Source organism: Kryptolebias marmoratus, linkage group LG17 (genome assembly GCF_001649575.2).
Source record: "Kryptolebias marmoratus isolate JLee-2015 linkage group LG17, ASM164957v2, whole genome shotgun sequence".
NCBI classification, from domain to species: Eukaryota; Metazoa; Chordata; class Actinopteri; order Cyprinodontiformes; family Rivulidae; genus Kryptolebias; species Kryptolebias marmoratus.
The window spans coordinates 9,578,355-9,604,519 of record NC_051446.1 but is presented as its reverse complement, the minus strand read 5'-3'; the positions used below and the strand labels follow the sequence as shown (position 1 = coordinate 9,604,519).

Genomic DNA, 26,165 nt, shown 5'->3' with positions numbered 1-26,165 from the left:
AATAAACATTTGAAATATATGAGTTTGTATGTAATGTATGAATATAATATACAAGTTTCACTTTTTAAATGGAATTACTGAAATCAATCTACTTTTTCATGATATTCTAATTTTATGACCAGCACCTGTATGTTTAGCATCTCGTTGCCGTCGCCCCTGTTCCATTGTGCCAGAGTGTGTAAACTAGATATGAGTTGTCTGTGTTTTCCCCCTGTAGCAGTGTTGTGCTGCTGACACTGGTATGTGAATAAGTATCAATCAACAATCATCCAAATCCATGGCAGTGGGTGTTGTATGACAGCTTGTTTTTTTTTTTCTTTAGAAAACCAAGGTTGAGGAATCTATTGTAGTTTTTGCAATATGAGTTGAGACACGTACAGTAAGATCAGTGTGCCTGTGCGTTGTTTGCTGTACAGATTGTGTGAGCGAGAGTGCAACGAGCAGTTGAGTCTTTCCATTCATGTAGAGTTTTGTGCCGTTTGCTTCTCTGTAAAGATAATAATGATGGTATCCTGTAACGCAGGAAGATGAGGTCTATAGGGGTCCGTGAGCATCTGTGTGTGTGACAGAATGATTCATCAGCTTTGTTTAACAGAGCACACACAAACACACACACACCTATGAAGTCATTTATCATCAGGCTCACAACCCGACCTGAAGGCTGGCCTAAGGGAGAGCTGACAAGTTAGCACCCTCTGTCATCAAGTGGCACCTTTATGTCTTCAGTGTCACCCAGATACCCCTCCCCAAACTTGTTGTGTCCATTTACCCATTTTTTATTTACCTAACAACATCTCGGGCTTTATCATAGGCAGCCTGATTCCTACAGCTTTTTAGTTGTGAGGTCATGACTTATCATTAGGCACGTTTGTTGGTAAATCCCACTGTGGTCAACCTCTGTCGGATCAGATTTTGAACTCATTCATCACCTGATGATGATGTAATTATCCAGAGCCTTCCGCTGGGTAGCTAATGTGCTAACTCTCATGCATTTTCTGACCCCTATTGTTAGTAAATCTGGCAGTTTTAATGAAATTACCATGTAATTATGAAGGATGCAGAACCACTGAAGCACAGTTACTACTATTCAGTTGTTTTGGTCTTCTTAATTATTTTGCTTTTGTTGTAGTACGCTGCTCACAACTTGGAAAAAAAAAAAAAAAAAAAAAAACATCAATTCATGGAGCACAATCAGGAATTGTGTGCTTGTACTTTTGATAGCAATGCGTCACCACACAGATGAAACAGTGAAAAATGTATTCATTGACAAAAATGGGATTTTGGCAAAACAAGGGAGACTACCCCAGGCCTCTTTGGAGCTCTATAGCTCAGGCATACTTCAGAGTAGAAACAATAATCAAAGTATAAATGTGCCACAGAAAGTTGGACTTTACATATTTGAACTGTTAATTCAATAAGGTTTTGTCATATGTACAATAATTCCTAAACTTTTCATGATACCCCACCCCACCCTCGGAGAGAATCTCCAGGCACCCTTAACATGACTAAAATAAAATGAGTCAAATTTAACTGAAATTAAGAAAAAATATAAATAACTTTTTTTTAAAAAACAGATTCACATATTCCTTTTATTTGATCTTGGTAAAACAATAAAACACAGTGTTTCATCAGCCTCTGATTATTAAAAAATAGACTGAAATCAAGAAAATTGTCCAATCACCTTTAGAATCATAAAATAAAGACCAATCTGTGTCCAGCAACCCAACACAAACAGTGAAAACATTTATAAGAGTGATATTATTTAAGTGTCTCCCACTGCTAAAGGATTTATTGTCTCTCAGATCCCCCTAAAGGGCAAATTGGACACATCCAAACTCTCACTGACCTCCATTGTTTCTGAAACCTTTTATTTTAATATATATATATATTAAAGTGGAGGTGAAGGGTCTTTTTAAACCTGTGATATCACCTCTAAAAACCACTGCAGACACAGACAAAAAATCATGTTACAAGCAGACAGTCCTACTGCTTACAGTTCAGGACTAATTTCAATACAACTTAACTTTTCAGTCCTCTCTTATGAAGAGGGCTGTCACAGAGTGAGAAACACAGGTGTGTGGTTACCATAGAAACCCTAATGAGCCTTTTGCAGCAGCTTTAACATTTCATTTGATCTTGGTTCTTTTGACACCTCTTACATAGTTTATACATCAAAAGTGAAACATTTTGTCAGCTTAGATTATAACAAAAGTACGTCTCAAATCGTCATTGAGCTTTAGAAAGCATAGTTGATCTTAGATTTTCAGGAATTAGCTGTGTTGTCACTCTTTATTTCTTTTTTTCAGACATTTTCCATTCGCTCTTCAAGTTGTTATTGTCTGCCGTGGAAGGTTTTTGCCTGTTTTTTATTGTTGTTGTTTTGTTTGTGTTTGTCACCACAATATCTCATGAGTTGCTGGACAAATTTTACCAAAACCTGCAGAAAGTAATCATTGGATGTGTATCTACAACTTATTAACTTTTAAAGTCGATACAAATCAGGAGAGCCACCACAGCTTATCATCATTAGATAAGAAAAAATTGCTATAACTCTGTCAATTTTACACATTCCAACCTAAAATTTAGTGTGGCAATGGCCAATACTGATCCCCAACACATATTCTAAGCACTAACAGGTTTAGCCAGATCTATGCCAAAATCTTGTCATTACCTATTTGGAGTCAAGTCTTTCTGTTAACAAAATATATCAAGAAACATTGAGCAGATTTTAATGAAACTTTCTGGAAATATTTATTGGATGTACCTCTATAACTGATTTACTTTTTGAACCCAACCACATTCAACATGGCTGTCACAGCCAACTGAATTTAGAAAGCAGAAAAAAATACTTCAGTTTTGTCAATTTTGCAGGTATCAAGCTAGAATTTGATGTGGTTGCAGCTGAGAATGATTTACAACACATACTTCAAGTACTACTCATTGCACAAGAGCTTTGCTAAAAACTTGAGCATTAACTCTTGGAGTTAACTTTGTTTGTCTGTTCGCAAAATATCTCATGAACTACTGGACAGATGATGAAAAAAAATGCTCAGAAAGTAGTCATTTAATGTACATCAACAACTGATTAACTTTTGGAGTTGATCTAAATCGAGACAACTTCCACGGCTAATCAATATTAATTGACACAAAAAAAGTTATAACTTAGACAGCTTTACAAATATTAAGCTCAGACGTGGTGTGGTAGTAGCTGAGAGTCATTTGCAGCACATACTCTGAAGTTTTTCAATGTCAAATGCTATAAAAGAAACAGCACATTTATTTAGGATATAGAGAAACTAAGTCAAAAAAACTTGAAAAAAGTTAACAATCTAACTTTTTATTCCTTCTCTCTTCCTGCTTCACATCAGCCTTCCTCTCCTGCTTCTATTTCTGATTCCCGTGTCTCTGCGTCACTTAATCACACTCAGAGTTTGCACGCTTTCAACACTCCTCCCTCTTATTACCCTACTTGTTGTTCCCATTCCCCCACGTGAACGATATATCTGGCGGTGGAGAGAGGCGGGTGCCCCAGGTGTTGAGCATCGCAGCGCTCTCCTCCCTGCTTTGTTGTGTTGCACACAAAACAAGGACATGCTGTGAGCTGCAGAAATTATGCAGAAAGGTTGATTAGATGAGTGCAAACTTTGTCTCCCTCCCGCTTCAATCACTCATCCTCCATTCAGAGTTGTATGCAAATAGATATTACAAATACAAAACCTTTGCATTGTGTGTCCAGCACCATCAGAGAAGATTGAGAGGCTCGTTTGTCCTTTGTTACTGTACTTAATCCATGTGAAACAAAAAACTGAAAAATAAGACATGATCTAAGGAAAGGAGCAATTTGGTTTTAAGACAAATTACTGCACATCCAAGGAGCTTTTTCAATTCAAACTAAAAGGAGGCAACGTCCCGTGCTTTTAAGCTATATTAAGTTACTTCAACTTGTGGGTATCTTAAATGGGCATTTGTTAAGTCAGACAGTACATCTGGAAAACACTTCACAGAACTGAAAAAGGGAGGAAAAAGAAGAACAGATCCAAAGATGTTGCTGGAGTGTCTAAGAAGAATTTTCTCCAAACACAACACACTAGTGCTTTTCAAACCAATCAGTACCCTCAGGTACAAGCTGGTTTACCCAAAGGGTTAAACACTCAAACACAAACTCAGCAACTATTCAGTACAGTGAGCATAAACCTGTTCAATCTATTTCCCAGTAATTCCACCTCACACCTACAGGCATGTGACCAAAACATCTGACGTGTAGGATGCGGCTGTTGGCCGCTAGTTCACAAACTGCTTAAATTGTGAACATAAATATCTGCAAGCCAAATTTAGTTTCAAAGTAATCTCAGGGTCATTTTAGGCAACTTTAACAAAGCGGCCTGAAGTGGGTATGATGTGAGTGGTCTACAAAATAATGTACACGCAATAATAGGCCACAATTTTCAAAAATAGGCTGCACAAAATATCACTTGGTCACAACCAGTCAGAGTTCACTGAGACTACAACTAATATTTTGCTCATTTTTTTGCAATTTGAAGTCTCCAACTCGTCGCCAACTGGAGATACTGGCTTTAACCAGGCTAACAAAGACCATAACAACCACACAGGAGGGAGGGGAGGGAGAGTGATTTGTATGTGAATTCAGCTCACATACAAATCACTACACAGTTTAAAAGCTTGGAATGCCATACTTTTTAGTTTGAATAATAATAAAAAAAGGTTTTTCAAATGAGAAGCAAAACATCAAAAACTGAAAAGTCCAGTCGCCCTTTTTAAAAAAAACTGTTTTGTAGAGATACACCAAATGTTTGGCTGATCAGTTTCTTTGGCTTATACAGTATTTACTTTTTATTTTAAATTAGCAATCAGCTAAACTTATGCATACCAAATTGATTACCAAAGATGAAGATGCAGCAGAAGCTGCTACAAACGGCTTACTTTAGCCCACTATTTATTTTATATTTTATTTTTTTAAGGAAGAATATTATGTTGTAAAACAACTGTTTGAGCTAAGTGATTATGTTATGTCTTTGTTAAATCAAAACTACATATTGGCTAGAAATAATAATAATAAAAGAATATCAGTGTTTTTTTTTTTTATTTTGACTGCCCTGATTTCTGAAGATCTGTAGATCCATAGAAAAATAAAATCAGTCAACCTCTTCTCTTATGGTTTGCCATGTCCTGGATGACTAAGCCATATCAACAACTTTATGATCTGCTCAAAAAGACTTTTTTTTGTAAAACAAAAGGAGACAGAAGTCAAAGTAGGTATAAAACATCACTAAAGCATTATCATAAACATACTTTCTGTGACAAAAGAGAATTTCAACAAACCTTTTTCAATTTTCATTCTTTATGAAGACATTTATGCTTAAAATGATGAGCAAACTCTTCAGGAGAAAACTCCGTCTTGTTCTGCTCTGAATCTTTAGATGCCTGAGAATATACAGTGTGGGAGTGTGGTTCCCAAAAAAGGGGACATGTAGTTCTTGAGCACTAGTGCCCTCTGTAGATCAGAAGTGGCACCACTGTAGGTCAGGAGTGAACCTCCAATCAGGGGAGTTTTCCAAGAGGAGTGAATTGATGAAGTGTAGCTATCAGCTCAGTGTTTTCTAAACAGACACATTGATTGGTGTGACTTCTGTCGACCCTGACTCCTTATTATCTCATGTCTGCTCTGATTGGGCTATAGAGTCTTTCTTCACTTAACTGTCTGTGCAATAGAGATCATACACAGCAGACATGAGATAAAAATGGGGCTGATCTTCATCATAAAGATCTTCGTCACTGCTTAGTTTCTTTACTCCCTTTACGGGTTATATTGTCCATCGTGTTGGTGTTTCTGAACATATTTTGTTTGTTGGTGTGTTTGAAAGCCTACATAGATAATTGTTTTTCCATCAGGTTTTATACACTGCAGCACGTGTGCTTCGGGTTTCACCATACAGGGAAGCTCAGCTGCAGTGCAGAGCGATGCCAGGTGCCGTGCTGGCACTAATTACACGTTCTCATCAGTGCCTTGGCTTAATTAGATGTATCTGTTTCTTCAACTGTAAAAGGAAAGACACGTGAAAGTAAGTCTTATGCGAGGATGACTCTCAGCTTCTACCACATCAAACCGTAGCTCAATATCTGTAAATCTGACAAAGTTATAACCATTTTTGTGTTGATTAATGTTGATGAGCTGCTACTTTGAATTTGGTTGACTCCAAAATGTAATGAGCTGTAGATGTTCATTAAAAGATTTCTTCTTAGAGTTTTAATAAAATCTGTCCAGTGGTTCATGAGTTGTTGTTTTTTTTTTTTACTTTTCTTTTTATTTCTTTTGCTGGTGATTTGACAATTCAAAAGCATATAGCTGGTTGCAGCAAATAAAAGAACGAGAAAGCACCATCGAACAAAATGAAACAAATGAAATGGTGGAGAGGTTTACTTAACAACCAGATACCTTGCTACAAACACAGTACAACATCATAAAATAAGGGTGACCAAATTCTATACATTTATTTTTATGAATCATGAGAGAAAATGTGATCTTTTCCATTATATAAATTTCATTCACAATAACAAGCCATACTTCAATGGTAGGTGATGGTAGGTGGTTCTTCATTTTTGCGTGATAGCCTTTTTACTGGCTGCCATAAGTAGACCAAACATTTTTCTGTCATTTCTATTCAACTTCTGTTGTACATCACCCATGTACATAGTAGTGCATTTAAAAGGCATCTTAACTCCAAAGACATATCCTCTGCGATTGTGGAATTCCTCCCAGAAACGTCCAAACACATGGCCTCCCCAAAAAATATGCTCATGTGTGGCTCCCTTAGTCCCACACAGTCTCCAGCAGAAATATTCACTGCCTAGATGTCTTTTCTGAATCGGTGTGGTGAAAAACCTCACAATGTTCTTCCAACAGAACTCTCGCCATGCATTTGATGATGTGAAGGTCCACTGAATTTGGCATATGTTTTTGGGATCAGTTTGTTTAGTCCGGCCTCCCACTTCTTCCTGATGTAGTCCGTATTCCCTTGTTCGAAGAGCTGAATTCCATTGTATAGCCTGGAAGTCACTTTGTTAAATTGTCCCGGTTTCATTAATGACAGGAAGATCTTCAAAAATCCCACATTACAACCACTCAAGGTTTTTGTCAGATTTTGGTCAAAATAGGTTCATGAGATATTTTGCTAAAGAACAGACAAGGTTGACTTCAACAGTTAATGCCAAAGTTTTAGGCAAAGATGTTTTGCAATATATAGTGTCTGGAGTAGGTGTTGGAAATGACTCAGCTTCTACCACAACAAAATTTTGCTCAATATAACTAAAATTAGATTTGTAGATATTTTTATGTTTGCTACGTTCGTTAGCTGTTGCGGCCATCTTGATCGGGGTTGACTCAATAGCTTATCTCAGTTGTAGACGTGCATCCAATGATTACTTTCTGAGAGTTTCATTAAAATATCTCCAATAGTTCATGGGATATTTTGCCAACACACCCACACAGAGACAAGCAAAAACATTACCACCCTTTTGCCTTTGGCAACAAGCAATAAAAAGGGGTACAGAAAGAGTCAAAGGTGAGCAAAAGTAATCTGTGAGCAAATGTTTAGATTTTGAAAGTTACCTTGACTGAAACTGAGGTAAACAAATGGGAATTAATAAAAATGACAGGATGCATATGTGAATGTGTATGTGTGACGGAGTGGGAGGAGGTGATGAGTTACAGCGCTGCAGGCATCCTTTTTCCATCTGGTCTTTTCTGTACAGTTGTGTCCTAACTGTGTCCTACCCTAACACACATTCTCTAAACCACACACACACAGAGTGCACTAACACCCAGTTATATGTCATGTTCCAGTGTGATCAGCAGAGCCCCGGGGCTGAAGCTAGTGGTTGAGACGCTGATGTCGTCACTAAAGCCCATCGGCAACATTGTGGTCATCTGCTGTGCCTTCTTCATTATCTTCGGAATCCTGGGAGTACAGGTGAGAGGAAAGGGTGTGTAGCTGGGGACAAGAGGGACAAGAAGAAGCTGTCTGCTCATAAGGTGATGCATCCGTTTGAGAGGACAAATGTTTCCAGTTCTTCACAATCTTCTGGCTTGCTTTGGGTGGAAATACATTGTGACACTTTGACAAAAAGAAGTGTTTCCATTTACGCTTACTTGTAATTATCTAGTTTCGATGAAAACTGAATAGCTTCCAATCTAAGGACCAATTTGTGCCAACTAGCTCAGTGGTCCTGACGCAGTGTTTGCCTCTGCTTATTATTCATCAGTCTTTTAATGTCTTTAAACCATCTGCCCAAGAAAAACCATCAAGAGTTAACAGCTGTGAGGATAACATAAAGCAGTGCGTGAATTATTCAGTCACTGTAAAGGCTTTAAGTTATATTCAAAATGTTGGCAATGTCAATTCAAATATGGTCATTTCTTAATCTTTGTGTTTTATTTGTTCTTTACAATATATTGTCTATTACACAGTTATTTTTAAATAGTGTTCAAGTTCCTAATAATATCCTGGTAAACCTTAAAACCAAAATGACTGTTGCTCAACCTAAAACAGTCATCTTAAATATTGTCCTGGGCAGAGATGCCTAAAATTCACATGTTCATTTCTCAGTTTCACAGTTTGCGACAAACAAGTTGTGCATTTTCTCAAGTGTATATCTGCTTTTATTATACTGAACCCTCAAACCAAACACAACAATCATAATTTTGCTGAGCTAATGTGGATGTTATGTTCTCTCTCTTTCTTTGTTTTTTAATCAGCTTTTCAAGGGGAAATTCTTTGTGTGCGATGGAGGTGATGTCAGGAACATCACCAATAAGTCTGACTGTTTGCAAGCCAACCACAAATGGGTCAGACACAAGTACAACTTTGATAATCTGGGCCAGGTAGGACCTTGAATGTACTAGGGTTCCTTACTATTAGACATGCAGTAAATAAATGTAATGATACAGAATAATGAACAGTTTTTTTTTGTCTGTATATTATCTTGATTAAAAAAAAGTTGGTACACCTTTTTTTAGTTGCTGATGTAAGATCAGTATGAAGATTAAAAACAAGTTTTAGTTGTGTACATTTCTGAGAAATGTCCTTTGCCATTGTCCTTATTTGTGAAAAAATATGGATCGTTTGGAAGGATTGCAACATGAACACCTCCACTCTTGGCAGCACAGCTTGTAAAGTTGGATTTGAACAAACCACAAGACCACAATATACAGATGTAACAAAAGTGAAGACGTTTAGCTTTAATCCACTACACATTTAGTGAAAGCCAAACAGCATATCAGCACAAACAACTCACACCAGTTGTCAAACGAGTGGTGGAGTGATGAATATTTTATTTTAAAGCACTTGAAGTCATTGAGTTGACGGCCTCTGTAGGCTTCTGGATAACAAAGTACTAAAGAGTCAAATGTTGGGCCATCTGTCCAGTCAAACTCCATGCCTCAATATATTAAAATGATGTTGCAGGATCAAAATACTGGCAAATCCCAATAACATAAAGCAGTGTTGTAAAGAAGAGTGGGTCATACTTGCTCTACAATGATATAGAGGACTGATCATGAAAGGCTAAACTAGAGAACCAAAAGGTTCTTCTAACATTGTTCGTATTGTTGTCTGAGGTTCTATCAACACAATTGTAATACTTGGTTGACTAAGGTTATACTTTATGTCATGTTAAGAGTTAATAGTTAGTGTACTTTCTTTTTCTCATGACTACACTTACTGTAAGATTTATTCCCCTATCTTTCTTTTCCAGGCTTTGATGTCTCTCTTTGTGTTGGCTTCAAAAGATGGATGGGTGGATATAATGTACAATGGGCTTGATGCTGTAGGAGTTGACCAACAGGTAAGTGTGTTTGAATTTGTTTATTCTTATGATAATAGCTAAGTAAATTGTAAATAACTTTACTGCTCAGAATTTCAAAAATAAGACTGCTTTGTAAGTGATTTTGAGGCTTCTGTATATCTAAAATATTATCTATTCTTTTGTGTCCTGCAGCCAAAAATGAACCACAACCCATGGATGCTGCTGTACTTCATCTCCTTCCTCTTGATCGTTGCCTTTTTCGTCCTCAACATGTTTGTGGGCGTGGTGGTGGAGAACTTCCACAAGTGTCGGCGACATCAGGAGGCCGAGGAGGCCAAACGCAGGGAGGAGAAGAGACTGAAACGAATGGAGAAAAAGAGACGGAGTAAGGAGAAGGAGCTGGCTGGTCTGTAATCTTTCCACATCTTTCTGAGTCCTGCTTGATTTAAGCTTGAGCCTTTTTTTTCTTTTGCTTTTTAATTTGGTTTGGCCGAATCCAGAAGAATGCAATTAGTAAGCTAGTACCGACTATAGATGCTACTCTGCGGTAGAACCTTCCCTTCCTCTTGGAAATCCTCTTTCCTCTGAACTTATAAACCCTCAGGATAGTTCACGTTGTACTCTAGTGGTCATCTGTTCTGGCTCTTTAGACTAGCCTACAGACTTTGGGTCCTTTTCCTAAAACCCAGACTAAAACTTTGAGCAAGTTGGGTATTGAGAAAAGGTCCCAGAACTGAAAAGTTTACAGAGTTAGAAGAATTGATCACTGGAATTACCCCCCACCCCCCATCCCTTTCCCACCTCCGTAACCTTGCCTGGTCTACTGTAGATGCTGTGCTTGGGATGACCCATTGGAGCATGCCCATTGGGTGCTGAAATACAGGGCTTGCATGTTAGTGGATACACAGAGCTGAGGGAGAGGACAATGTTGATTTTTTTAAACACCATAACAGAAAATAAGGTGAGCCTTCTCCCTTCCTCTCTTCTGCATGTGATTTAGTACAGCCGCAGGGGTAGGGAAAAACCAAAATCTGGAACGAAGAGTTGCCCTCCAGCTAAGATCTGAGGGCATGACAGGTGACGTTTGTAGGGGCTAGAACTAATTTCCCACCTGCCCGCCCGAATCCCTCCTCTGTGGCTGTATAGGAGTTTATGACAAATTGCTTGTTTTGATTTTTTACTCTTTCCACTGCTTCCTAAACCCCAAAATGTCAGTGCTAGCATTTGCTAGCCTTCTTTTGAATTTTGGTGCCTGAGTTTTTTACCCCCTAATTCTAAAGGCACATTCATTTTCTTTTTTTTTTAAATTTTGTATAAGGAGCAGTGGACATAACGTTTTTTTTAAAGTTCAAAGACTGATTATTCTTTTATAGTTAAGTTTAGTTGATAAACAGCAATGTTTCCGTTGAGCTCTTGAGAAATACAGATGAAAATGATCTTCCTTTTACAGGAGGCATCTGCCAACTGAAAAACTCCTCTATCACACACAATATACAAGTGCAAACTTTGTACCAAGGGGCCCAGCACCTTTCATCTTTTACATTTCTAAGTTTGGGTTGTTTTTGGTTTTTGTTCTGGCGGATTTTTGGATGAAAAAAAAATCTTTTTTTTTGTCTTAGTGTGCGGTTTATGGTTTTTTTTTACGGATTTTTAATTTTTTTTCCATTTGTACACATGGTGACAAAAAGGTAAAACCTTGATTATGAGCTGGATGATGAACTAAGCAGGCAAGGTTGTTCATCCATGTGTATGTCAGTAGCATACAGTGTGTTAGGTAACTCTAAGTGTCTATGTTTTGACAACTCTGGTTAGGAAATCAGCAACTTCCTTCTTCCTAATCTAAATTTATTAATCCAAAAACCTGGACTCAGAATAACTGGAAAGACATCACGTAGGAACAATAAACCAGCTAAATCTTTCATCGCTTCCTTCTGGCCTTACTCCATCCCTCTTTCCCTCTTTCTTTCTCTTTAACTCCCTCTTTTTTCTCTCAGCCATCCTTCCTTTTCTAACTTTCTTCTGCTTCTAACTAACACGGTTTCATTCCTCTAGATTTAATGGTTCCGGGGGTGAGTTGGGCCCTCTCTGACGGCACACTGAAAGGTACAGAGTTTCCAGCATGTTGTGTGTGTTCCTTTAAACTCCCTCACTGCCACTGACCACGACCACCCGCCACGGTGGCTTGGGTTCTAAGTTCAGTGATCACGGGAGGTAGGGTCCCATCCTGCGCCCCCGCCCTCCTGCCTCTCTCCCATCAGCCTTCAGTCCACTGGACATACTGTTACCTGTTTTCTCTGTCATGGCTTTTTCTTTCACAGCTATTCCACACTGCCTGCAATTCATCCACCGTTCACAGCACTGCACCGCTGTCCCACAACCACAGGAGACAAAGACTTTAGTTTATTTCTGGCACAAACAGCATTGTGTCATTAGAGACAAGCATAAAAGAACAATTTCAGTTTTTCACCAATTTCAGGTTTAACTTTATTAGTTATGAAATAGACTTGCTTCTATTTTTGGCAGGAAGATTGTGACGTAGTTTCAGGCTTTTGATGATAAAACATTTCTGTAGATCAGAAGTTGTTGTCTTCATAAAAGGTTTGATATTCCAAGCTGTCGCCTAATCACAGAAATCAAATGTGCATAACTTCAGTGATTTTTAAGATCATTTCAAGATCTTTAAAAACCTGTTGTATTTTGTTGTATCTCAATTTCCTGTGGATTAGTCTACAAGTAAGCCAGTTTTGAAGCTGCGCACCAATATTACATGTGTTTGAAGAAAAACAGCAGAAATGTGGAATTCCAAAAAAAACTGATCATGTGTGCCAGGTCAACACCAAAGTTGAATTTATGTTGCTGCACACTTTGTTCAAATGTCTGGTTTAAAACCAGAAAACCTATGAACTTAAAAAGACCACGCTGAGACACAGGCAGCTTTTTGTGGCTGTGGTGGCCGAGAGGAAGTGCGCCTCGGCCAGGCAGCGTAGGGAGGTGCTTCCTTCATTCGATCATTATTGTGAACCATCATATTTGCAAACGGTGTGTACTGTTTCAGTCTGTTTAATAAACATGTCTGGTGGGGGAAAAAAATCTGGATAAGAACAGGAGAGTTGAGAAGCCAACGGGAAGAAACCCATTTTAACGTTTAAAGGAGGAGCTTCCCGGGAGTTCTGATCCACGTGTCTTGTGGGCTATGAAAGGTCTGTGCGAAAATAAACGACTCACAACCATGTGACTGCAAACCAACTTCTTGACTTCTTATGGAGTATGCTGGAGCCTTAAAGGTCACATCAGGCTTGTTTGAACTAAATGACTAGTTCTTGGCATTGTCCAAATTGGTTGTTATGACATTCTGAGAATGATACTGTTATAATAAATAAAAGCTGCTAAAAGGTGTCTTTGAAAAGGACAATCTTATTGATATAAAATTGTTAATGTGACTTTTGGCTGTGTATTTAATTGTTGAATGGGAAATTTGAGTGTTCAGTCAAATGCTTGTGTCTGTGTGTATATTTATATAATGTCAGTATGTCAGGGAGCAGATGGCTTCAGAACAGGTTGTAAAATATGCAAGAGCAGCCATCTCATCCCCAGATCATCTTTCTTTCTCAGTGTAGATAACTGTCTGAGAGAGAGCTCACACAGCCAGTTCATTCAGTGCATCATTTTGCTTCTGGGGACAGATTCTTAGATTAGTTGTACCTAAATGTAATTACTGAACTGGTAATAATGGAAAAAAACACATAAAACAAAGTCATCACATAATATGTAATGTGTGCTATTGTTTTGGGGCAGTTAACGCACCATGAGTAAGGTTGCTGTGTGTGAGTAGATGCACTTAATATGTCCCAGGGCCATGCACACTGAGTCTTATCTTTACCTTGCACTGTGCTGGAGCAGCAGTCTGCAAAACATGAAATGAGGGGAGAAAAAAAAGAAGGCAGGAGGATGGAGGAAGTGCATAATTTTGTCTCCAGATGAACGCAGGTAGAAGCAGATAGGATAGCAAGATTGCACAAACAGATCAGCTCATGTTGGGAAATGACAGAGTTGTAGCCATTTTGGTAAAACCTTGAAAATAACATTTTTTGCATGCTCATCTGATATTGCAAGGTCTCATGTGCAGACTGTGTGCTGAGGATGATTCTCAGGTATAACCACATTAAACTTTAGCTCAGTATCTGTAAATTTGAGGCCTCATCATTTTGGGGTTGGTTAATATTGATTAGCTGTGGTGGCAATCTTGAAATGGATTGACTCCCAAAGTTAAACAGTTCTAGATGTACCTTTTGAGAGTTTTATTTAAATATGTTCGGTGGTTCATGAGATATTTTGCTAACAGACAAACAGGGTTGACTACAATGACAACAATGATATAGTTTTAAAAAAAGATCTTGTGCGACCATTTAGCATTTAAAGAATGTGATGGAGAAAAGTCTCAGCTACTTCCACACCAAATTTTAGCTCAATATCTGCAAAAACAGACAAACACACACACACACACATAAATACACTTTCATGGTGGTAGGCAATAACAAAAATCAATATTTATTTTCTTAGAAAGGAAAAATATCAAAATGTCATTATTTTAAATGTTACTAATACTAAACCAAAGCGATGTTCATTCATAACATCATAAATGTGACTGGACATGCACCAGTTGACAGCTCAAAATCACTAACACAGACAGACATTAGAGAAGATGTTTGAAAAGTAAATTTAACGGGTCAAAGACAGCTGTAATAATTGTATAAAAACACATAAAAAGTCTACATCATACACTGAAGCAGACATGAAAACTGAGAGCACCTACTGTAACAGACTACAGAAACATCCCATCATCTCAACATTCAGGACATGCCTTGTTCCTCTCAGGGTCAGTGCGAAGTGTCTCCTTACTGGAGTTGACTCGTGTTGAGCCATGCATTCTGCTGTTCCCCTTGTCACTTCAACTTAAGGAATCGATCACAGACATGACATTCTGGGTATTTTGATAAACAGCTTCTTCCATCGTGGTAATGATGCTCTAGAGTGGCTGTATTACTTTATAGGCTGCTGTGTGCAACAGTCACTTAGAAACACGGTCTGCAGAATTACACTTTCCTGTGTGCGTTTTGATTGTGTAGGGAATACATTTTACTTGTGTTTTTAATTATTGTGTGTGTGTCTGTACACCTTGAAAAGTCCCTCTTAGAAAACTGTTGTGCTCTACTTTGGTAGCAGATGCGTTCTCCAATTCCCAAACAGGTTCAGCAGGTCAACACTGTATTGCAAACAGCTTGGGATGGGTCAACCGCAGCCTAAATACATTCATAATTTCATATCTCACCCCAATAGTAATTCTATTAAAGAATAAAAGCTTTAAACAACTGAATGTGTGCTATATTTACCCTAATAAATAAAGCAGAGTTTCTGTCTTTGTCATCTTCATATTTAATCCTTTTAGAAAAAAAAACCTGTAGATGTTTAATTTATTGCGACCAACAAAGAAAACATGACAATGACAGATGTCTTGCATTGGAGATCTTCCCACTGAGAGGCAAAAAGACCCCAGCCAGTAATCATGGACACTGAGTAGTTTGAAAACACATCGCAGAACTGAAATGGAAAAGAGCTGTTTTGAAAATTATTTAGCAAAAATATTTTATAAAGTTTTAAAAATTAAAGTGAAGAGAATCAAAACGATCACTGCAATTTATAGACATCTGGATCCCAGAATCTAAAATGTGGATTTTCATTCTGAAGCTCATACACAAAGTTTAACCAGGGTTTCCCCCAGCGTAGTATAAGCCTGGCGGGTCGCCAGGCTTTGCTGAGCCTGCCGCCAGGCTTAGCTCCGCTTGTTTATTATAAATACATCATTTTTTATTCACGTTTGCATTTTTTTTTTGCATATGAAAACTTTGAACTTTGCTACATGACCTAAATTTAAGAGATATAAGGGGGACACCCTGGAAAGATCACAAGTCCATCATAGGGCTACATAAAAACAAACAACCATTCACAATCTCACAGGGACAATTTAGAGTTGCAAATTAACCTGACACACGTTTTTGGAAAAAAAAACAAAAAAAACAGAGTACCTGGAAATATCCCACACATGCACAGGTAGAACATGTAAACCTTACTCAGAAAGACCCCAGGCCAGGAGGTGAACCTGCAACATTCTTGCTGAGAGGTGACAGCTCTAATCGCTGTTCTACCGTGCCAGCACAGAAAAGCTGTTTTTTTTTTTCAAAAGTATTTTTTTTTATTTCTAGTCACTAAAAGCATCCTTGTAAACAAGGCACCTGTTCCAGAAATGTCTCATTTCACATGAAAACACCAAAAATGACTAAAACTGCTACAGTAACCATTCTAGGCATGTATGTGTCAAAATACACTAATAACAGAAAACAAGGCACAAGCATGCACATTTATTTTGCAAGTTGGGTACAAACTTTAAAGACAAGAAGAAGAATAGAACAAGCCTGGGATCATAGATTGGATCAGAGGTGGGGCTATGACATCTTGTGGTTTGGCTGTTTACAAAAACTAGAGTTCCCGTAAGAGTAGCATTTCAAGATTTTTCCATTGTAGAACAAATAAAAAAAAAACATTTTGGGGGCTTCAAAAGGCTGAAATGATGGAAACTTTTGCCTATTCACAAAATCCACTACCACGCCAAATTGTAGTTCAGTGTCTGTAATATTGACTAAATTTCAGCCATTTTTGTGTTAACTATGGTTGATTAGCTGTTGTGACCATTCTTAATTAGGCTAAGTCCAAAAGTTAAATAGTTGTAGATTTACATCCAATGATTACTTTCTTAGAGTTTTAATAAAATCTGTCCTATAGTTCATGAGATAGTTTGCTAACAGACAGACTAGCATATGCCCATACCCAGGCAATTACATAATTGCCTGCTTTTCATGGCAGCATACAGTAATTTTAAAAAATGGTTTCTTGGTTTCTACCCTGGATATCTTGAAACCAAGGAACCATAAATCTAAATTGCAGCAAGTAGAACAAGGATTTAGGTATATTTTCGAAAATATCTATTGAATTGTGTAATTACTTCCAGAAGACAAGATCTCTAATCAGAAAGTGAATCTAGCTACATATACCAAAATGACTTTTTAGAAAACTGTGCCAATTTGGTATTTCATGAGAGAAGCTGATGTTTATTTTTTAAAAAGTTCATTTCAAACCACTAGTGGACTGCGGTAGTTCAGTGGTCAGTGCTGCAGTCACATAATCCTGAGACCGTGGGTTCAAGTCCAGGTTATGTCAGGAAGGGCATCCGGCATAAAATAATTCATGTGAGTTTGCTTGCTGTGGTGACCCCTGCAGAAGGGAGCAGCCAAAAGCAAAAGAACAACATTTAAAACCACTTTCTTGTTGGCTTCACAGCTAAACATCAGTGGTTATTTCCAGCTGATGAAACAGTCATGACATTAAGACTTTCAGCTACTGACTGTGGCTGGTGTATCACATTGCTTTGGAAACACATAGTGAACAGCTGATTGGTAGTCATATGAGGTAGAGCACATTTTTGGTACTTTTATATTTAAAAGTATAGATTATACAACACCTGCTGTGATTCGTACAGCCTTCACTAGATCAGCCCACCACTCTTAAGTTTAGCTCAAAGTCCTGTTTACTACTAAAGCAACTTCAAACAGCAAATGTCCACAGCTGAATAATGACCATAACCCTTGTTATTCTTTATAAATGTTCACATTTCCACATCATCATTGGGTAAGCAAAGTCATCAACTGTGCTATAGAGAAAACTGGTGGACAAGACCAGCACACAATTACAGAACTAAGAGGATGGATTTACCCTCTCAAATGTAGGTTTCCTCAGCACCAACAAGTGTTGTCTAAAGCCATAAGTGTGAGTATATGCAAAGCTTTTCTTCGTCTATTGCAAGCCTTCTGATGCCAATCCGCAGCTGTATGTGGGTCAGAGTGAACAGAGATGAATCTGAGGTTCCACATTTGCCCTTCTTTTGTCTTCTCAGTTGTAGAAATGTAATTAATGACAGAAATACCTTAGGGAGAGAGTGAAGAAGTGAGAGTGGGTGTGAGTAAAGAGGCAAGAAAATCTTGTGATGCGTGTGGAATATAGGAAGAAAGAGTGACACACCTCAGCAAGAAAACCTGTGAGATCAGCAGCTCAGGCATTTAAATAATTGATGACACAAGGTGTAGGTTGCTGTATTTAGTTAAAAACAATGAAACTTTCATAACTTTAGGCGGTTTGCAGCAAGTGGATGCGACTGCTTGGGGGTGTGCTCATGGATGTGGGTCAAGTCGTTCCGTCAACCACCTGCCCCCAAATAGATATTGTCAGATGGAAAGCAATACTCAATTCCACAATGCATATCACTTTCTTTAATCAGTAATTTCAGATGAAGTTTTTAATTGACAAATAAAGCAATTCTGTTTGTGAATTACAAAGACTGATGGACTTTTGATTTGCGTAAAGAATGGAAATAAAAATAAGATCAGAGAAAATGAAAAATAATTTTCACAGAATGCAGGTTTTTACACTAATATTTGCTTCAACTGTTGTAACAAGAGTTTCAGTACTTGCTTAGCTTGACCAAAGACCTATAGGTATTTTCTTGGTGAAAAAAAGCCCCCCAACAGCCCTTGCTATAAATGTGGCAAGTTTATGTATGAATATTTCAGTTACAGATACGTCATGAAGAGAAACAGGACGCCACAGACAGTCTCATATTGTTGAGCTGGCCTGCTTCACTGAGTGTGTTGATCAAAAAGACATGACACAGAGTTTGAGGATTTTCTCGGTTCTTATTTCAGCTGGGAAAGAGATTATGCAAGGACTTCAAATTTAAAGCTTTGTCCCATCCTTTGTGGCTGTGTGGTGTGTTAAAGAAAGACATTTAAAATGCCAGAATATAAGAGGTGAGCTGAATGTTTGATTGAGCCAGGGTCATCTATACAGAAAACAGATATTCAGAACATTGCAGCTATTGGTTCCAAAAGTTAAAGGTTCTGTGTATTATTGCGTTATGGGTGCCCAGACCTGATAAGGTCAATATGCTAGACCTACCTTAAACAAAAATAAAAAGACTTTTAGAAGTGACATGTTGATTCTGTAATGTTATGAACCTTTTTAGTTTGAGCTGTCACTTAGTGAAACACTTTTTTGTGTTATTCAGCTGAGGTGGTTCAGGCATCAAATCAGGATGCCTCTCCATTTACCCCCTGTGGATCTGTTTCAGGTTTGTCCTTCTAAAAGACCTTGGGGAGTATCCAGGGCCCACCAAAGGAATTATATGCTTAGATGGATTTATTTAATGTAATACAGTTTCTGTACCCTGAACAGGACTAAGTTTTTACAGAAAATGGACTGAAGTTCTTAGAATGGCCTAAAATCACAGTAAAAAGACATAACAATAGGTGTTAAGGCAGACTGTAGTGCTGTACATGTGGGTACCAGAATGAAGAAGGTATCAAAATGTATACCACCCAACGCTGTTTGCTATAAAATGGAAAATTCCCAGACAAATGTCATTTGTGAGTCACTGAAATCTTCTTAGGCCCCTTCTACACTACACTGGATATTTAAAAGACTGAGGTTTTTTGCCAGGTTTTCAACCTCTTCTTGTCCACAAACAAGAAGAGTTTTTGGTGAACAGAACAAATATATATATATATATATTGTGGCAATATTAAAAACTGTGTTCCTCATAGATCCATGTGAACGAAGATATGAAGCTTTTCAGAAGCAATGACATTGCAGCCTATTTTGTGAATACCCACTATCACTTTGAGCCCTAGAAACACAAACAAATTTGGAATTGTTTTTGTCATTTTTTTCTGTATCTATCTTCCTTGTCCAATAAAATTTTGATTGCATGTTGTTTTGGTTAATAAAAGTGATGATATGAAAGTTAGTGATGACATTGTCGATGGTATATAAAAAATTTTTTGGGAGAGTCTTTAGCCAAGCTCGGCCTGTTTTTTCTCTGTATTTTCATGTTGTCAGTTGGGTTGTTCTCGCAGCATGGGTATTTCATCATTTTCATTATACTGTGTTCTCTGTGTGAATATACACACACAAACAGAAAAAAAGTTTCAAAATGTTTGGAGTAGTGTAGACAGGGCTTTAGACAAAGTGTTTCTGCATCACCTGAGAAATATAACAACAAGCAGTGGCGCAGACCATCAAAGGTTGACAAGATTTGCTGGAACTCAAGCTGGGCAACATCCCTGGTCAAACATGTAGGCAAAAACAGAAAGCAAATGATGGGAACTCAGCTGTCAGTGAAAGCTTTTACTGCAATTCATCTGACTTCAGTCATCTAATCTCGTATTACAAAGCTTCTGGTATTTGTCATTGATTGAGTTTATTTTGACCTCATCTCCATTCATTTTTTCAAAATGTTTTGACAGATTTTATTGTCTCTGTTTCTATAAGAATATCTGAAAATTTATTTTCCTACAATAATTACAGTTAATTGCTGTATTTTTCCTTTGAATACTGTTGATAATGGTGTCCTGTATTCTTACTCAATAGTTAAATGCCCTTTCCTAACTGTCAAAACTGTTCTTAAAAACAGATTTAATACATAAGGTGTTATGTTGCTCAAAATGTTTTCCCAGATTTTTAACGGATGAAATCAGGGACTACTTCTCACAGAGAGAATCGAAGCATTGGTTTATTATGGCTACGTCATGATATGTGGGGTTTATAGCTGTATAGTAAATGGTTTCAGCTGAAATGTGAAATGTTCCTAGTAAAAACAAAAATTCTTAAACTAACTAAAATCATGAGCTTTACGTAGTGACTTGCTGTGTGTACAATGTCACAGTTTGTGGCGATAAACATGGACTCTACTGAAGTATAAAAGGTTGCAAAACACTGCCATTACGCTGTTAAATAAAGCTTCCCATCGGTCTGTATCTTGTTTCCACTGTTATCTTCTTCACTCACTCTGTCCAATCACTTGCTTTCACCCATTTCAATTAGTCCATTCAGCTCAAGTATGACTCAGAAAGGTGTGTCGGTCTACCATGTGTGAAACAGCACAATGTGTGTTTGTGATTGTTGAACAGTGCTGATGAGAGTGGGTGTTTTCATGCCTTGTCATTTTAAATAATGTCATGTTTTCTTGTTTCTTTACCTCTTTTCTTCTGGTCTCCCTTATTTGCTCTGTTGTTCCCCTTTGGTCTTTACCAATTTGACTCAAAAATAATTGTTCATCTTTTTTTTTTTTTGTCTATGTTGTCTTCCCTTTCCTGTGTGACTTTCTCTCTTTTTGATTTTAAGTGAGACAGCAGAGCAATCTGGATTATCAGTTAAATAATTCTTTGGACTGTTTGTCAGTAACCCTTTTCTTTTTTCTTTCTTTCTTTTTTTTTGTTGAAAGTTGTTTTTTGTTTTTCTTTTTTCTTAGATTCAGTGTTTGCTGGATTTCCAAAATTGAACATCTGTTCCTTAACAGTAAAGGTCAAAACACATTTCCTAGCAGACACTGAGTGTTAAGGTTTATTACTGAGTCATTTACCATGAAGGACAGGAGCATAAAAGCAGCCGTCACACTGAACCAAAGAAAAGTCATGAAAATGTGAAAATATGATTGTTTTTAAATCCGGCTCTATAGGTTCTGACATACACAGTTACTGCTTTTATGTCCCTTGCCCTTTTCTTCCTGTCATTGTCATTTGGTTTGTCATCTAAATTTTAAGTCCCATTCAGTCCCTATGTATCATGTGTTTTTATCATTCATATTGCCCCACATCCATTCTTATCAAGTAACATCTTCAAATCAGCCATAAAATTGTAATCGTACAACACTCACATATGCCTTCAGAAACATTTGGAGGAGATCCAGCTAATCAACAACCATGAAACCAACATATCAAACACACAGCAGCATCTTGTACGGTGTTGAGATTTATGGTGAGAACTCCAATTTTTAACTGGAGTTGTCAGCCCAATTTTGTTCCTACTTCACAACCAACTGAACACCTTCATCACAACTTTAGGTTCTTCGTGTTTTAGACCCATACTCTACATATATAATTCAAACCAATGTGCTCCTACCCACACGGTCACAGAATACTCATAGTGCTGTGGTGTGGTATGCTCACTCATCGGCCCCCCAACCAGGGACCCTTATTGTGTCTGTATTTCCCAAAAATATGGACCACTTTCAAAATGTAAACAATCATACTTTTGAGTGTGGCCACATGCAAAAGCAACTCTCAGGCCATATCATCAACTCTTCACACCATCTTTTCCAAGGGAGAAGGTGGGAATTAGACTGAGTGATCTATAGGGGGAAATGTGTGCGGGGCGGGGGGATGGTGGCTGAGAGAGTTGTTTTTGGATAGGGAATGTTCTTCCTCTGACTGTTTTTCCTTCTTCCTTGGCAGATCCTTTGACATATTTCAAGAAAGGTTTTAAATCTCCTTAGAGTTAGTATGGCCATTCTGCCTAACCACAAACCCAAAAGTCCTCAGGATGGCAGCTTCACACGCTTCTTTTATTGAACCACAGCTCAGTCATGGTGCAGCCTTCATTTGCTTAGGAGACAATCAGCTTTGTTTCTAATATAATTGACTAATTTTACTACCATTATTGTGCTGCCCAAGCATGAATACACACTTAGTAGCTCATTTATCCATGGTAACAGAACTTTAATTATCATATGATTCCAGCTCTAATAGACTTGTCTATGTAGCTCAAATTAATATATTCCTTCCATTATTAAGCTTTTGTTTTCATACGCCAAAATAGGACTATTATATAACAATACCAGACATGCACAATATGTGTTTGGAACTGTGAGAAATTTAGAAGATACCTGTTTTCACCTCTGAAGAATCACTTACATAAATGTACAAAGTCTTTAATTTTAGGTCTTTTGCTGAAAAATGTAGGCATTTATTGACAATACTTTTTAATACTTAGGAGCAACTCTACTTCTTAATGCCAAGGGAAAAAGTAAAAAAAAAAGATGTCATTATAAAAATGTCATTGTACATTAATACAGTTTTAAAAACAATAGTACAGTGGTAGACATTCAAATGACTGTGAAACTTAAGATATTAGAACATTTTAAGCAAAAATAAACATATTTATGTAAAGATAACAACACAAAATTATAATAGCAAGTTTAAGTAAAACCCTACAGTCAAAAACTGAAGGATCTGGCTTTATAATGGCTGCAGATTATCCTCATAAATGTGACAGAGCTGTAGTTCAACACAAGCGGGTCTTGCTGCTGGACAGCAGATATAATAGCAATAATAAAATATTTTAAAAATCTGTTCTGTTAAGACCACACTGTATATTCCTAGCTTGTGTTTTTGGGTCACTAAATGGTCAAATTTTATTTTATTTGGATTCAAATTGAATTGACATTTGCTCATAGATGATAGTAATAACTGTATTCAGTAGTAACTGTATTCACTGGAGTTATTTAACGAATGTATTGAGACCTAAGACCTCTTGAAATAATTGTCTTGAAATGGTCTGTTAAATGGTCTTTGAGAAGGTGTTGACTGCAAGAATGGAAATGCAGGGATTAGTCACGACAGTCTCTGAGAGGTCTGTCATGACCTATCTGTGTAGTTTCACTTGCCCTCTTTCCTCTTTCAAATAATATCAAGGATTAGAGAGGAAGCTCCACCACGTACATCAGTGAAGGAGATGAGAGAAAAGAAAAAAAACTGGAGACACACAAAGTCAAAAGTCAAAGTGGGAGCAAGAACTACATAGTTTCATCAATTATCCACTGAATACTTTTGTGCAGTATTGGAAAAGGCTGCATAGCTCCCAATCTTCATTAAAAGTACTTTTCTCTGTTTCAGTGTGAAGGAGGGAAATTCAGAGGTAGTAAGGTCAGCAAACTTGGGCCTTCTAAACCTTTACCACCATTGCTTCTCTAGAGACTAGTTGCGTTCCAGCCAAACTGTTTCTAATTTTCCCTCCTTATACCCCTGCCTCTTTTTTCTCACCCTCCCTGGCCTGTCCATGATTTCAGGGCAACAGCTTACTGACTTCCTTTTTGGTTCTTAGGGACTCAGAAGCAAACCAACTTGGCAAACTCGCTTTAGGAACCCCATAAAAAATCCCTTTCCTGGCCCAGCAACAGGGCGTTCTACTGTAGGAGAATGTAAATGGGGCAGTTGAAGAGAAAAACACAACTCTGTGTTTTGGAGCAAATTTAGATGAATGAGGGACTAGACTGGGGAGTTGGTTTATTTGTGTCTGTGTCTGCTTCAGCTCGCCATGCACCTGCAGACAGTAAGTAGAGCAGAGTAAGAGTAATGTTTGCAGATCCAAAGATGATGAAGGGTCTTGTAAATATGAACTCCCAGTGAATAAACCAAGCTGTTGCATTCTGCAACAGCTATACCCACCTGTCCTGGTTCAAAGGCATCCACCCAGACTTATCCAAAATGCCCTAAATCTGCTAAGTCTACCGAGCAGCTACATTGTGAAACCTCTAAAAATTATAGTCTTGTTCTAAAAAAGCAACTGACAAGGTGAGAAATCACTGGTGCAGAGATCAAATCAAATTGTGATGTGCTGGAAAGCAAATACGTGACATCGTATGTCAGCCTGTTGAAGCACATTTATTTGAAAAGCCAGACTGAGCACACCAGAGGCCATACTGTTTGCCCTTTCTGGCACGCACAGCTCCATAGGTGTTCATCAACAGTCAAACTCCACTTCCATACCCTGATGTTCAGCCCAGACAACCAGTATTCAGGTGGATCTCCCCTGTTGTCAGTATCAATAATGACCAGCAGGCACAAAATTAGCTATCAGAAAAGATGGCTTAGAAATCAAATGTAGAATAATTAAGTTGAAGGCACTCAGTGAAGGTAAGACTCCTGCTAAAGCTCAATAAATCACTTCAAAAGAAGCAAAAATAATCAAATCCAAAATTAAAAGAAAACAACTAATTTATGTATTTGTTTTACAATGGGGGTCATGATTATTTGATTCCCTTGCTGATTTTTGCTCACTTATAAAGAAATTAGGTCTCACATTTTATGGTAGTTTCATTTCAATGGAGAGAGACAGAATATCAACTGAAAATCAAGAGAAAAGAAAAACACATTACAAACAACCAAATAGCATCCATGTTACTTTGTTAAATTTGCTAACTGTAGCCATAGTGCACTCAGTTGGCAACACACTACAAATCTTCATTGATCAGATGAGTGACATATAGTTCTATCCTTCCAGACATTTTTTTCATTGTTTGATCTGGCTCATATAGTTCTCAGTATGTCTTGACTTTTGTGAAGTTTAAAGTTGTAGTTGTTTTGGTGTTAGACTGGGATAGCTGCAAGTCACAACAGATTAGCAGCAAGATATATTCTGTAGGCTTAACGGACTCAGTTAATCATAGCAATGCAAATATTGTCTAGTTTAGGAACATAAAAAGAAGAAAAAAAACTGTCTCATGCAAAAGTTATTAAAATAGTTATTAAAATAGCTAATGAAGCATTTGCTTGAATGGTTAGAAAAAGTTTGAAGTTTTTTTAGATGGCGAAAATTCCCTCTTTATTAGGCTCTGAGTTGCTGCTCCTTCAAGCAAATTATACTCTGATTTTCCAAACTGAGATTGCTCTGACAGGATCCTACAGCAGGCAAGATATTGACTACTTTTTACAACACATAAGTCTACTTTGCAACAACTGAGCCAGTCTTGTAAGAATTTTCCCTGCTCCAGATCTTTAGCAAGCTAAAGATTGCTTGTGTTTATCACAAGAGATACATTCCCATCCAGACAGATACCGATATGTATTTAATGTCTGAGATGAAAGGGTTTGTTTGTTCTTTTAAACTCATGCATTCCTCGATGCATAATTGGAATTCCACAGATTTGATGGGAAACCCACTAGTCACACACCATCGATCACACACACATAACCCCTTGTGGGAATTGTCTCACCCTAGCACAGCTGCACCCAATGCAGCACACCTGTGCAAAAAGAGCAGAATGGGAGTGCTCACAACACCCAAAGGACCTTTACCTTTTGATCATTTGTGTGTGTGTGAGTTTCCTCTTCTCCAAAATCCCCCAGATTTCTCCTTCACTGATGATGTGATAAGGTGATAGATGACACAAGCTTCCTCTCTCTTCCTGATCATTTCTCCCACCCCATCCATCCTTCCTCTGTGGACAGAGGGAATAGGTAAGGTATGGTGTGATGGATGAGTATGGGAAAAAAAAAAACTTTTCTACTGTTTTATTTTCTCCACCTGTTAGCTGTGAAGTGAAGGAGATAAGAAAAGGCAGAGTCACATGATAATCTTGAATGGGGAAAATGGAGAGGTGTTCAGAGTAAAACTTCCTGACA

At 37.8% G+C, this 26,165-nt stretch overlaps 1 protein-coding gene across 9 annotated transcripts in view; it reads left to right on the top strand.

Moving 5' to 3' along the window:
• Positions 1-26,165, top strand: part of cacna1g (calcium channel, voltage-dependent, T type, alpha 1G subunit) — a 294,208-nt gene that overhangs the window by 240,058 nt on the left and 27,985 nt on the right. For 6 of the 9 annotated variants that reach the window (XM_037980627.1, XM_037980628.1, XM_017416143.3 and 3 more), the window contains 5 exons: positions 7,862-7,988; positions 8,774-8,899; positions 9,772-9,861; positions 10,015-10,207; positions 11,875-11,925. In XM_037980627.1, coding sequence (XP_037836555.1) covers positions 7,862-7,988; positions 8,774-8,899; positions 9,772-9,861; positions 10,015-10,207; positions 11,875-11,925 — 587 coding nt within the window. The remainder of the gene's footprint in view (positions 1-7,861; positions 7,989-8,773; positions 8,900-9,771; positions 9,862-10,014; positions 10,208-11,874; positions 11,926-26,165) is intronic. The other 3 variants (XM_017416147.3, XM_017416146.3, XM_017416156.3) reach the window with 1 other exon arrangement.